This window comes from Clupea harengus, unplaced genomic scaffold (genome assembly GCF_900700415.2).
Source record: "Clupea harengus unplaced genomic scaffold, Ch_v2.0.2, whole genome shotgun sequence".
Lineage (NCBI taxonomy): Eukaryota > Metazoa > Chordata > Actinopteri > Clupeiformes > Clupeidae > Clupea > Clupea harengus.
In genome coordinates this window covers 116571-131256 of record NW_024879611.1, presented here as the reverse complement: position 1 = coordinate 131256, position 14686 = coordinate 116571, and the positions used below count along the sequence as shown (strand labels likewise).

At 41.0% G+C, this 14686-nt stretch overlaps 1 protein-coding gene across 1 annotated transcript; it reads right to left on the bottom strand.

Annotated features, from left to right (window-relative positions):
* On the bottom strand, nt 1-14639 carry flii (FLII actin remodeling protein). The gene is made up of 30 exons (XM_042704253.1): nt 14489-14639; nt 13475-13585; nt 13321-13392; nt 13038-13118; nt 12675-12760; nt 12395-12556; nt 12196-12299; nt 11353-11528; nt 10984-11141; nt 10779-10863; nt 8722-8869; nt 8457-8590; nt 6816-7028; nt 6540-6719; nt 5953-6035; nt 5787-5861; nt 5588-5671; nt 5136-5307; nt 4920-5024; nt 4621-4812; nt 4128-4316; nt 3855-3994; nt 3320-3536; nt 2819-2973; nt 2498-2558; nt 2276-2404; nt 2039-2145; nt 1817-1922; nt 1420-1485; nt 1-1297 (listed from the first exon to the last, which is right to left on the bottom strand). Exons 1-30 carry the CDS (start codon nt 14549-14551, stop codon nt 1163-1165), a joined length of 3789 nt encoding a protein of 1262 aa, XP_042560187.1. The 5' UTR covers nt 14552-14639; the 3' UTR covers nt 1-1162.
* Between the last annotated feature and the right edge of the window lie 47 nt (nt 14640-14686).

The following is a 14686-nucleotide window of genomic DNA, read 5'->3' as shown; positions in this document are numbered from 1 at the left end:
TATTTGAGAGAAAACTTTATTTCCATATAAAATACATAAATAGAGCATCTGCAGGTGGGTCTACAGGCAAGAAATATTTTACAGTGACAATGAAAGTACATAATCATTTAGAGGTCAAAGAGTGTGGGACAAAATTAGGCAGTTTACAGTGGCTTGTGAGCATATTTTGTGTCATTATATATATTTATAATATATATAAATTGTTGGTTAAAATATTAAATGCACACTAAAACTGTTACGTTTCTAAATAGCAGAAATATCTCTACATGTAATCTCTTGGCAAGACCACAACACTTCTGACTGTATTTTGGACATGATAAACTTGATAGTGGCAATTTCTTGAGGAATTTGTAGGGACAGCCAGCTTTTAAACGAGTTACAAAATGTTCCTTTTACAACAATATATATTGGGGAAGACAGCACCTTACAAACCTAGCTTTTTCATCTTCAGTCATTCTTGGCACAGTAAATTCCCCATACAGTGGCGTAAGCTCTTACATAATTGCTAGGACGGCATTCTTATGCAAAAGAACCAAAACCATATCAGCTGTCAATGGCACAAACCACGTAGAGGAATGCATGAACCAACAAAAACTGACAGGTTCTTTGTGCTTTTCATTCTACATAGGCATTGTCTTTCATGTGTCCATGGTATGGACTAAAGCCTCTGAATCATTTGTATTTGATATGGAACTCTTCAAATACTGAAAAATAAGAAAACGTTCAACAGAAATATATGCACAGTAGTTTGAACAAGCTAATCTGCCAACATAGAAGCATCCATACACATTTTCCATTTGTCATTATAAATTCTTTATGTACTTGTTTGTTAATGGATATGTGATGGGAAAAAAAAAAAAAAAAAAGAGTAATCCCTTGATGAAGATATCACTGAAAAATATATGAGTTATAACATATTGCATATGACCTCTGAAACGAACTCTAAGACCCTTCTCAAGCTAACCACCAAACACTTAAAAATAAATTCTATTGTTGAAATCCATAGCAAACGTACCATACATGTATACAAGCTTTGTAAGGAAAGGTGATGATAATATATTGCAGTGTCCTACGGAAACAGAGGGCTTCTTGCAGTGTAAATGTCTAAGGTTTGTGGAGCAAGGTGGCTGTAGGGTTGGCGGTAAAAGGCCTCATGAAGGCTCTATGCAAGAGCCGTCTTGAAGGTGCTCCAAGCATGGAAGCAACGCGTGAAGCAGTGAGGCTCATTGCCCTTGCGTACTAGTCTGAGCTTCCTCGGGGTCTCTGCCTCCTTGGACCTCATGTGCTGGATGTAGACCTGAAACAAAGGATTGGTAGATGAACATGTAATACTTCCAGTGTAGTTGTAAAGAGGACTTGTTTTCAGTGTAAACTACGGAAGATTAGCTCTGGTGATGCAACAATGTCATTTGGTTTTACCTGACAAGCTTTCAGACTTAGTTTGATTTCCACCTGGCTGGTTTGAGTGCCCACCCACATGTAAACCTGGGAGCAAACAAGAAACCCAAAATATTATTATTCACGTTAAAGCATTGAAATTAATACTATTATCATGCACCTTTTTTGTATTTACACTGAAAGAAACACAAAACAAACACACACACACACACACACACACACACACACACACACACACACACACACACAAACAAACAAACAGACAGATAGACTGAAAGGTAGATAAACAACATCTACTGCAAGCACACAGAGAGACATCTGGCACAAAACATCCTCTTTCTTAAGAAACTTTATGCAATGCAGAAGAATTCTCTAACAGCTACATTACACCCAGATAGACAGATAGACAGATCCTCACTTCTTTCCCATTGTCCAGAAGCATAATGTCATCATCAGCCAGGTCATCTTGACAAAAGTCTGAACACTTCTCGGATACAGCAAAGTAACCCTTTTCATTGGAACACCTAAAAAATGCAAGTAAACAAACTTAAAAAAATGAAAGCCAGTCCCTTTCTCTCAATTTCATTTAAAACCACAATCCCTGAATTATGAAAAAAGGGATTATGAATAAGATACCAACCTGAAGAGTCTAGCATATTTCATGTAGTCAGCGTCCTCATCATAAGGCTTTTGTGAGCCAATGCCAACCCAGAAGAAGTTTTCAGGCTCTTCTCCTTCGTTTATAACCTAGTAATGGTAATAATGGTGGCTGGTCAGCTCTGGTCTCCAACTTCTCTTTAAGATTTTCTATTCAATGTCTTTTTTAAACAGATGTTTCCTACATTCGATTTGCCATGCAAGCGATTATTTCTTTTACCTGCTTACTGTAGGTGTCATCAAACATGCAGTTCATGATGTCCTCAGCGAGTTTGGCTTCGTCTGGGTCTGCTGCTCGGCCCACCCACGTGTACACTATTCCCTGGTTGTCTGTGCTTTCAAAGGGCACCTACAGGATGGAGCACAAACAGCTATGGGACACTGGTCATGGTTTTGAAAAGCTACTTTCCATGTAACAGGGCAAAAGCACAAATCACGTTACCTTCAATATGAAGCAGAATTCCGAGTTGAGGTTACTTGAATCTGTGGCTATCTGAATCGTCCTGAAAGTCAAGAATAGGATATTAATATTGTCCATTCGTAACAGCGGGGAGGGAAAGTATGGCAAACATTTGCCCCTTCAACCAAGACTTCCACCACCAGATCAATTATTTTAGATACCTTTACTGCTAAACCTCCATTAGTAACTAACCAGTTCGTAACATTTGTTTTAAAAACCCCTTGTACACAAACACAGAACAAAACTGATGAAACATAGGTATTCCTCCTCTCAGCACTGACATAAGGAGTAGCTTATGGTTACCTAGTACACAGGGCACTGCCATTTGTCCTGATGTGGTACAGACTTGGCTGAACGTTGTCCACCTTCAACTTCCTCTTCCCTTTATGGATGATGAACTTCCTCTTAAAGTGGGAAAGAAACTTGAGGTTTTCTTGCTGCTGGGTCATTCTGACCACCTAGACCAGACAGAGATGTATATTATTACACCTGAAATGAACAAACCTATCTATGAAAGTCCACGAGTATTTTAATTTGTAATATTTTAGGATGATAAAGGCATTCAACTTTTGCTATGATGTGGAAAACCGTAAACTACTACCTAAACATTAAATTAAAGTGTTAAAGCACTAAACATTATAGCATATTTCAAACCCCTTATTCAAGGTTTGCACAAAGATTTGTCGTCAAAATAAATATATTACAATTGCAGCAGGAGGCTACATCAAAAAACACCTTTGTGCACAGGAAATAACATTAGCTGTTCGTGTGAATTTCTGATTGATCTAGCCACTGTATGAATACCTCAAGTTTGCCTGGAAACAAACTCTCAAATTTCTTCTGCAGGCTGAAGGTGAACGTCAGCCAACCCATGTTGGAGGCCTCCCTGCCCTGCCAGAAGTACACGACACACTGGAAGTCCTCCTCCGGCTGTTTCTCGTCGTCATCAGCATCCTCTCCCCCTTTCCCTCTGCCCTTTCCTTTCTCTGGATCATCCTCGTACTCGACAGGCACCCAGTACCTGAGCATCACAACAATCAAACATCAAATGACCAGTGACAAAATTTCAAGATTTTACAAGCCAGTGCAATGTCCAAATTATGCTATCAAAAAATGAAAATGTTGTTAGATGTTATGTTTTTATGCATTTTTTTGTCAGGACAACACAAATACACAAGAATACTGGAAAAAACTGTATTAAAGCATATTTTCTGAATCACCTGGTTGGTTTATTTTCTAGAATGTATTTTTGATGACCAAAAACTACATATTGTAACTTTAAGAAAGATTCTGCAAAACAGACAGCATGGGCAAGAGACCACACACCACCCATGCTTACCTGCACAGGAATACATAACAGTCCTGAGTATGGAAGTGACCAAACTCTTCCTCTGGCAAGCGGGCAAACTTCTTTCCTTCCAGAACAAATCCTTCCATTCCATCCAAATCTTCATTCCATTCTTCCATCATCTGCTCCGCCTGAGTGAAGAGGTAAGAGTTAAAACCAAAGCAAAACACCAACTGTCGGAATGTGTGTGGTGCAGATGGGATAGGATTAATGCGCTAAAATGTCAGAAACAGCACTACAGAATACTGGCCCTTGATTGGTTACCTCAGTGAGTGGCATAGGGGGTTGCCTGGGAAGGAAGAGGGCCGTCAGGTCTGCCTTCATCTGGTCCTTCTTCTCTGCATCCTTCTTCACCTTACCAGACAGGTTATCTTTCTGTTGGACGCTTTCAGCATTCCTAGTATAGTCCACCTTGAGCACATCATCCCAGTTCTTGAACTTGGACTTGAAGACCTTTTTTCAAATGGGGTTCAAGGCAACAAAAACATTCAGAATGAACCATGACAAAGAACTCAGTGACAGTGTTCCAGACAAAAACTGAAAAAATGACATTACAATGCACATAATGTCTTATGTTACTTGAACTGTTTAATTACAAAGCTTAACCAAAACATATTTTGCCTAAATACAACACACTTTTTTCATGTCTTATTGTGTGAACCCATGAAATAGTTGAAATGTACAGACAACATCTCATATCATTATAAATCCCAATGGAATGAGTTTATAATCTGGGTGTTCTTTCTGCAGGGTTTACCTGGAGCTCCGTCCCCTCCAGGTTGCGGGTGACCACAGCGTGTTTGGGCCGGTGCAGCATACTGCACAACTCCTGTCCCAGTTTCAGGGCAGCTGCTCTGACCAGCCTTGGAGACTTGCGTCCAATCCAGATGAACACATCAGACCAGCAATCCAGGATGTAGACCCCTTTGGTGTCCAAAAGGCTTTGAAGCTAGAGAAAAACAAGAGCAGAGTGGTTCAGGACAATTCCAAACAGAAACAGGGAGATATGCTTAACTACACCGACAGGAAACTATAGTCCAGTTAGTAGATGTTTACCAGTCTGAGCTCAGGAATGACATCCAGCTTGAGCTTGTTCTTGTGTTCCACAGACAGCTTGTAGTTGATCTGGGGAAGCTCCAAGTATCCCAGGCCCAGTCCAACCTAATAGAATAACAATTGTTTTAAATTAACCTAAGAGTTCACCAGAACTGAACTAGTTTCGCTGGACCAAAACAAGGTGTTAGTCCCAAGAGAAATAGCTGTAGTCCAAACCTTGTAAAGCTTGGGTCGAATTGGTGCAAAGTCATCGGGAACATGCTTCTTGATCTCCTCAGGTTGACCTCCAAGTGCTTCCCAGAACTCAGGGGGCTCTGAATTCTGCATTAATGATGTGATCTCAGCTTTGCTCTTTCTCTCATTCTTGTTGATCTTCTCTGCAAATAATCTGTTGGATACAGCAATGATATAACTTAACACTGATGGAAAACCAAGCAAAACTATTTGTTTCAGTGATTTGATGTGCTTATCTAGGCTTACTGTCTACAAAACGAGATGGACTTAATTGGTGGTTTAGATATTAGTGGTACATGGAAATCTGTTGTAGACAGGGGTGTATGATATTTTAGTAGTGTTTGCACTAGTATTATGGACCACTGTTGGTGGCAGTATTGAAGACCCTAGCACAGAAGAATTTTCATGGCACAAAGCTTAGTCCGGTGCCATACCTGGCTTTCGTGGTGCCACTGAGTGTGGCATTTGCACCTCTCCACACAAACAGTTCCAGACCACTGTCCATCAAGAAGACAAACCTGAGACACACAAAAGATAAGGCATGAGATATGCACCACAAGGACCTCAAAACCACCTTAGCCAAAGTACACTCTTATTTACAGAGGGGGGAATTAGAGACTGTCAGGGGCTTACCGTGGGTCAAGTGAAGATGCCTTAACGGGGACAGATTCCAATCTGATATTCTTCTTTCCATACACTCGGTACAGCCTGTAGTCAAAACAGAGATTAGGGTGAGCAACATTGGAGCCTGTTGTACACCTGTTCTATCTTAAGATTTCAAGCAACGTTTCCTCCTCACCTTGCTGGATACTGGTTGTCCTCAACTGTGTAGAATCCACTGGCAGTTCCTCCCTCAATGTATGAGATTTCATTCTCAAATACCTAAGGGTTACAAGCATACGTAAGAATTCAGTTTACTCAACCAAGACAGTAAATCACCCCAACGACCCATGAACGCCAGTTGGCTTTTTTAATTCAAAAATACTGCATTACTTGAACGCTCTACAGCCAGAAATAACAAGGCAAAACCCCATTCCATTACTCCCTGGGATATTGTACTAGAACGGTTGTCTCAAAAACTGAAGAAAACGTCATGATTCAAGAATGCACTATTTGTTAACATGATTTCATGAGCTTACTTTCCCTGTTGCAAATAGTTTAATTATTTTTAGTACTTGTAAAAAATTATCCCTTAAAAATGCTTCACAAATGGTGTTCCTGCTGGGGAATCAGGTGGCAATTTATAGTCAAGGTCCCTACAATACAAACTCCATTACACACTAAGACATTAACAAATCATCTGAAAAATAGCTAGAAGTACTCCTCCTTTAGGATTTACTGGTATTGTTACTGTAGTGAAATAGGGAGTCACTGTATTGCACTAACCGCACTGAACTCCTCACTCTCCTCTCCCATTTCCTCACGGATTGTCCTGCACTCCGCCCCCAGGTTGTTCCGCAGATTGACAGCGTGGATGGCAGCGCCTGCCTTTTTGTCCAAAGTAGCCTCCTGCCCAATCCAGTAGAAGATCTGCCAGTTCAACGCTCCATTGTCATCCAAACTTGTCTGGAAAATAAAGCAGAAAACATGAAAACATGTTTCCCATTTTGAGGAATAAATGATAAAGTAGGACTTTTTGTTTCTAATGGTGGTGGGTCCAACCTTGAGCACAATGTAGCAGTCAGCTTCATAGAACTTCCCCTGAAAGGCCTCTTCCACCTGCATGGGCACAAAGTTCTCAATCTGCCATACAGTAACACCTGGGATCTGGCCGACATCCTCTGTGAAGAACTCAGAATAGTCCAGAGAAGGCTTCTCCAGGTTCTTATCCCAGCGCTTCGTTTTCAGGTCAGCGTATTTCAGATCCCCGTTTTCCTGGCAAAGCACAAGAGACCAAGGTCAGACTTTAACAGAAATTAATTTGGCGTAGTTATGTTTTACACACAGACACACACATTAAACATGCTTGTTTCTTCATTCATACAAAAATAGTCCCATACTTTGTGAGCACATTTATTCCAGAATTAATCGCACAAGTCATCTACACTCCCTGAAAGATGAACAAATATGACCTTGGTGTTATACGTGCTGACCAACCACATTCTTAATATATATATATATATATATATATATATATATATATATATATATATTAGGGCTGTCAGCGTTAACGCGTTGATCTATGCGATTAATGCGGCCGCGATTAACGCGATAAAATATTTTAAGTTTAATTTATTTATTTTTTTTATCTTTATTTGGATAGTTATGAAGTTATGACAGGAAGCGATGCGGAGAAGAGGAGGGGAGAGGATTGGGAAATTACATCAGGCCAGACTTGAACCTGTGTCCCCTCGGGCAATGTAAGTAGGGGGCTTGGCCTACCAATAGCCCCCCTTGTTCAAAGTGGGGAATGACAGAAAAAGTTTGAGAACCACTGCGGTAGTTGAAGATGGAGAGAGCTGAGGGATTGTTGGGCGGAAAGTTTCTGTTTAATAGGCAAAATTACGGAACAATCGACAAAACTAAAGTTGTATGTAGCATTTGTCAAATTGAATTTAGCTATCACAGAAGCAGCTCGTCTTTAAGTTATCACCTTAATGCAAAGCACCCGACAGAAAGCAGTCCCAGGTTAGATGGTCGCCAACCCACACTCTATGACTTCTCTAGTAAAATAACTAGACCAGTCCGTGAAAAGGTTACCAACGCTTTAGCAGTGACTGTCGGACCATCAACATAGTTAAGGACGTTGGGCTGACTGAGGTGATTCAAATTGCTTCAGGAGACAACTCTTACGATTTACCGTCGAGGGGCACCATTGTGTCTCGCATACATTCCTTTTATGACGGCGAGAGAGCATGAAAAATTCAGCTCCTCGAGCAAGCTGCCACCGTCACCCTTACTGGTGACCACTGGACATCAGTCAGCAATGACAATTACTTGGGTGTCACAGCTCATTTGATTGACAATGTATGGAAATTGAGATCTTTTTCATTGGAAGTAAAAAAAAAAAAAAAAACAGACAAACAAACTTTTAATCGCGATTAATCTAGATTAATGAATTTCAAAATGTGAGATTAATTAGTTAATTTTTTTTAATCTATTGACAGCCCTAATATATATATATATATATATATATATAACTGTAGAGGCCTAATAAAGTGTACTTGCATCAGCAAAGTTCTACATCACCTTTCATATCTCAAGATACACAAAAGATAGACATATGCACTGTGTGTGTGTGTGTGTGTGTGTGTGTGTGTGTGTGTGTGTGTGTGTGTGTGTGTGTGTGTTGAATGTCCTCACCTCCATGGACTTGTTCTTTTCCTGGGCCACATCCGACATGCCCTTCAGCACCTGTTTGGCCTGGTCGTCCTGGGCCGAGTCCTTGCGTCGCCTCAGTCTCATCTTCCTGGCGAGGGGGTCTCTCTGATTTGTTCCTATATGACAGGAATAAGAGAGCAGCAGAGTCAGACAACTGGAAAAACGCTGTAAGGAGGAGAAAAACAAAAACAAGTCCTTAATTACGATAATCATAGCAGGGATGCACTGTACTGTGGGTAAACAATACCTCCTCCAGCAGCAGCCACAGTGGCAGGAGAGGCACCAGCCAAACGTAGCTGGTTCTGCAGGGAAAAGTCAATGTTGTACCACTCAGCTGTCCGATCCACTGGCTTTGGGGGCATAACCAGATTAGGATTCTCTCGAACATCCAGAACCTGCAAAACAAGTTTAAGTTAAATTACATACTCCATGGAACACAAGGAATGGAGTACTTCTAAACATCATTTTCCACTTTTTGTTTGCTTTAATGTAATATGCGGTATACAATTTAGGATGGGATAAACAACTTCATTCAAAATGACACTGGCATTTAGCATGTACAGTGGGGAAAATAAGTATTTGAACCCCTGCCGATTTAGCAAGTTTGGCCACTTGCAAAGAAATGTGTGATCTATAATTGTAATGGTAGGTGTATTTTAACAGTGAGAAATCGAATATCAACAAACAAATCCAGAAAACTGCATTTTATAACATTTATGACTTTATTTGTATTTGATGCAGAAAATAAGTATTTGAACCCCCAAGCAAACAGCAAGAATTCTGGCTCCCAATGACCAGTTATGTGCCCAAGAAGCACACAGATTAGTCCTCATTAGGCCTAACAAGGTACACCTGATCTCAACTGGTGACGTGTATAAAAGAAACCCGTCCAAAGAATCATACTTCACACCTTCAACCTCACCACCATGGGCAAGACCAAAGAGTTGACCAAGGACGTCAGAGATAAGATTGTAGACCTGCACAAGGCTGGAATGGGTTACAAAACCATCGGCAAGCAGCTTGGTGAGAAGCAGACAACTATTGGTGCGATTATTCGTAAATGGAAGCAACACCAAACAACTGTCCATCGCTCTAGGTCTGGGGCTCCATGCAAGATATCCCCTCATGCGGTATCGGTGATCATCCGAAAGGTGCAGAATAACCCCAGAACTACACAGGGGGAGCTTGTGAATGATCTCAAGGCAGCTGGGACCACAGTCACCAAGAAAACCATTGGCAACACACTACGCCGTAATGGTTTGAAGTACTGCAGAATTCGCAAGGTCCCCCTGCTCAAGGAAGCACATGTACAGGGCCGTCTGAAGTTTGCCAATGAACACTTGAATGATTCTAAGGAGGATTGGGAGACAGGATGTGGTCAGATGAGACCAAAATCAAGCTCTTTGGCATCAACTCGACTTGCCGCGTTTGGAGGGGGAAGAATGCTGAATATGACACCATCCCCACCGTCAAGCATGGAGGTGGAAACATTATGCTTTGGGGCTGTTTCTCTGCCAAGGGTACAGGACGACTCCACTGCATCGAGGGGACTATGGATGGGGCCATGTAATGTGGAATATTGGGCTTGAACCTCATTCCTTGATTCCCTCCCATTGAAAACGCAACCTTAAGGATTTGGAGAGGATCTGCAAAGAGGAGTGGACCAAAATCCCTCCTGAGATGTGTGTAAACCTGGTGACCAACTACAAGAAAAGTCTGACGTCTGTGCTTGCCAACAAGGGTTATTCCACCAAGTACTAAGTCATGTTTTGCTAAGGGTTCAAATACTTATTGTCTGCATCAAATGCAAATAAAGTCATAAATGTTATAAAATGCAGTTTTCTGGATTTTTTTGTTGATATTCTGTTTCTCACTGTTAAAATAAACCTACTATTACAATTATAGATCACTCATTTCTTTGCAAGTGGCCAAACTTGGGAAATCGGCAGGGGTTCAAATACTTATTTTCCCCACTGTATATATATATCCCTCACAATAATCTCACTTTCTATGCATACAATGCATTTAATTGGCTTTGTACCGGTACTCTGCACAATGACAATAAGGTTTAATTCAAAAAGGTAACATACAAAGAGCTCTCTTTCAAGCAGAAATAACACAACTCCCTCCCCTGAGATTTAATCAAGTCAGAGGTCAAATTGAGAGGTAGCAACAGCTCTTGATATTCATGAGGCAGGTGATCTAATTACTGGGCTAGAGAAGAAAAAAAAACACAGATATGGGCCACTAAGGTCTACCTCCAAGAGCCCTTAGAAACTGTTTCAGAGTCTATTTGATACTTACTTCTAATTCTGTGAGGAAATGGATAGCCTCTGGCAACGTCACAAGGCGATTCTTGTTCAACACAAGTTTCTTCAGCTTCCCACACCTATCGCAGACATCAGTGAAGTATCAGCACAGGAAAATACATCACGTTTAACTTACATTTAAAAAGTACATATGTTTAACGTCACAACATCTCCTCTGACAAACCATCTGAAACACACACCTGCATAAGCCTTCAGGTACGAGCTCCAAGTTATTATTAGCGGCCATGAATTCCACCAGGTTCGACAGCTTCCCAACTCCAGATGGCAAGCCATCAAAGTCAAGTTTATTAGAGTTCAAATACAGCTTCTTCAACTTGGCCAACTTACAGATGGCAGACTGTGAACAAAGCAGACAAAGAGAATAATCAACATCTCTGTTCAGCAAGTGGAATAGACTCTCAACAAACCTGACTTTGTTCACTTTGTATACATCAATAGTAGCCCTTACAGCATTGTAATCTGGCCACCACAACATTAATAACTGCAAATTATTTCTGACAAATAATAACCTGCTTCAAAAACACAAATCCATCAAGGACGGCTCTTACCGGAAGAGACGTGAGCTGATTTCTGGAGAGGTTCAGTGTCTCTAGCTGTGTCCACTGATCAATGCATAAGGAGAGCTCAGAAATCTGGTTGCTGCTCAGGTTAAGGCGCTTCAGACTGGCCAAGGTATACAGGCATTCTGGCACCCTGGTCAGATCATTACAGGACAGATCCACATCTGGAAAAAGAGGAGACACAGGAGTCACTGGCAGGTACCATATCTATTCTTCATGAAATGTAAGTGGAATGCCACCACTTATTCACTAATGACTACGCAGCTGTAGCATTCCAGTGGTCATCACCATAAGTGGGTTGGTCATAATGGTCCACTTTAGCGTATTCCCATTGTTCAATTGTGAACAATTCATCCAATCATTACAGATGTATGCAAATGTTGATAACCCAATCAGTCACTGCTGCTGTAATGCAATCTACAATCACTGGATGATCCAAAATTATAAACAAGGGTTAGAGATCAGTATTAAAAAGTCCTAATTCTTGAGCTCAGGTGGCAAAATGATAACCAACTCTGACCAGTAATGAGGATTACTTGAGAATGACTTGTAATCAGAGGACATTCCTATGAAACTATAAAGAGGCGACTTATATGTATGATAATTCTATTAGCTTGTGAAGGCCTGGTTACATGGAAATTACGGACAGTTTCATATATATCTTGGTGGGTTCTTGTCACAAGATCAGGTTCCTATTGCAACCACTGAGAAGAGTTATGATTCAGCAAATTTCAAAATAATGGTCAGCAGACTACTCTGAAGTTTTGCAAATGGGTGATGTTCCCCGTCTTCAGATCTCCAGACTCTGAAAAGAACGTAGCGGGCATGTACCTGCTAGATTAGCAAGGCCTTCTAAACTGGTGGGCATGTTACTTTGAGTGCGTTGCGTGTTTCTCAAATGTAGGGTTTGAAGAGCAACCATGGCTGGCAATTGTCTATTAATAAAAATAAGAAAAAGGGTCATTAACCAGGATAACATGTGCTTTTATAGCATTTAGAGTATGCTTGCATGCCAATAGCTCTTATTTACCTTAACTGGGCATGCATGAGAGGATTGTTGTTCAGTATCAATGTCTGTAAGTGAACCAAACGTCTCATCTGGGGAGGCAGGCTGTCTAATTTATTGTCACTTAGGTCCAGGTACAGCAGATCAGTTAGGTTAATGAACAGCTGGTTTGGTATGTTATCAACGCTAGAGTAGGGGGCAAAAAGAGGAGACATTTTAGTACATACATCAAAATACAGGCTAATTATGGCTGTAAGCATCCATCCATGTCTGTCGGATGTGATGTGATGTGGTTGAGGCTCACCCATTGTGACTGAGATTGAGAACCAGCATATTCCTGGAATTCTCCAGATCCCTTGGAATCTCAGTCAACTGGTTGTAGCTCAAGTCCTGTTGAGATAATAGAACAGCTTAATCCTTGGGCCCAGGCTCCAAACTAAACAGACCAATACACAGCACCTCTGTGATAAATGGACTGGGTAATACATCTAGCTATTCCTCCCCACGCACAGAAGCGTCCTGATAACATGAAATGAGTTACAGGATCAGATGGCGCCACAAGGGCAAAGAAAACAAGCAACTGAGAGGTTGCACACTTCACAGATCATGTGGTGTTCCTAATGGCAATCCTTAGATGCACTCAGGGAAAGGGGGAATGTTTACATACCAGTACTGAGAGTTCATCCAGCTGAAATATGTCGTCTGGAACTCCGGAGTTCTTTAGGTTGTTTGCTCTTGCCACAACCGCCTTGGGTGGCAAAAAAAAAGAAAGAAGAAGAACGTTTTTGCATTTACATTTAATAATCTATAGGTACATGAAAGCTTGGATTATGTCTCCACGAGATCACAAATTACATATGAAGTCTTGGTACCAGCATAAAACAGTACATTTGTTTTTGTAAACAAAATAATCTTTATGTAAGCTTAGACAAAATGTTTCTTTCTATTACCCTTAGGTTGGGAAGACTGGAGAGCTCTCCATGTAAGGTTGTCAGGCTGTTGTGACTCACTGATAAATGTTCCTAGAAAAAAAGAACCCAAACGCTACAAAAACAGTCAAGAAAATGGTCATACAGTAAAGATAGTTAAAAATAGTGTAATTACCAGTTTTTGGAGGGAGGCCAGCTCCTCTGGAAGATAGCAAAGTCCTGTTCTGTTTAACTTCAGCCATCGCAGGCTGGACATAGATTTGACATGCTCTGGAAAGTAGCCCCCCTGGAATCAAGATATCATGGTCATGGTGGAAAGAAACACAGGGGGGGCCAGTGGTGAAGTTATTGTGGCGGACATAAGACTAACCAATGCATTACCACATAAAAAGAAGTGATGTCATACGGCTTCCTGATTCATTTGTGGGTGTGCCTCTAAAGCAATGCTATTTCTTCTATTAACACAGATACAATTTACCGATTAGGACTTTGGCAGTATAATGGTAGTGTTGGAATCTGTTTAAAATGTACACCACACATACTACGAGTTGCATTACTACAAAAACTGAACATCCACCAGAGACAATATGAACACAACATACAGTCAGTTGGCTAACACCAACTTGAAAACATGTTGAGAAACGCACCAATTCACAGCTATAATGTTAAAAAGCCACAAACTCTTGGTACATAAACCTACTTTGTACCTCATCTCTAGCTTAGAGCATAGCTGATTATTCGAATTACAGAATTAATTTATAACAGCTGAGACAGGGGGGAATCAAAGCGCTAACGTCAGCTAACCAGCCAACTTTTGGTGAGCTGTGTCCGTCTTCGCCGACACTACGAGGCAGAAGCTAACACAATTCATGTTCCAATAACAGCAGTTGTTTATTTGGCTATATATCCTTAGATGGTCAAAGTTACTTTAAACTGAGAACACTTGTTTTGTCATGTCAAATTTTGACAGTGGATAGCTATCGCCCTGTATTGCTGCCAGCTAGCAAGAAAGCTAGGTTACATGTTTTCTGCTTACATTAGTCTAGCTCACGTTAGCCATCAAGCCAGGCACTGATCTGGCTAGCAAGCTAAGGCTAACTAACATTCACGAGAATACAAAACGTTACCCGACCTAAATACAACATGTTATTTTCTAACCAACCGTTATACATCGATATGAGTGCCTTACTTTAAAATCGTTCCCACTTAGGTCTACCCCCCTGATAAAAGGGAGAACTCCAGTAGCAGCCATGACGAATTCAGGTTGACAGACTTTCAGGTTATTTCTGGTCGTGTTCAAGAATTTGATCAGACCCTGCAAAGACAGCAGCTGCCGGAAAAGATACACCCGCTGTTCAAAATGGTACAGTCCGCTTCACCCAAAGTC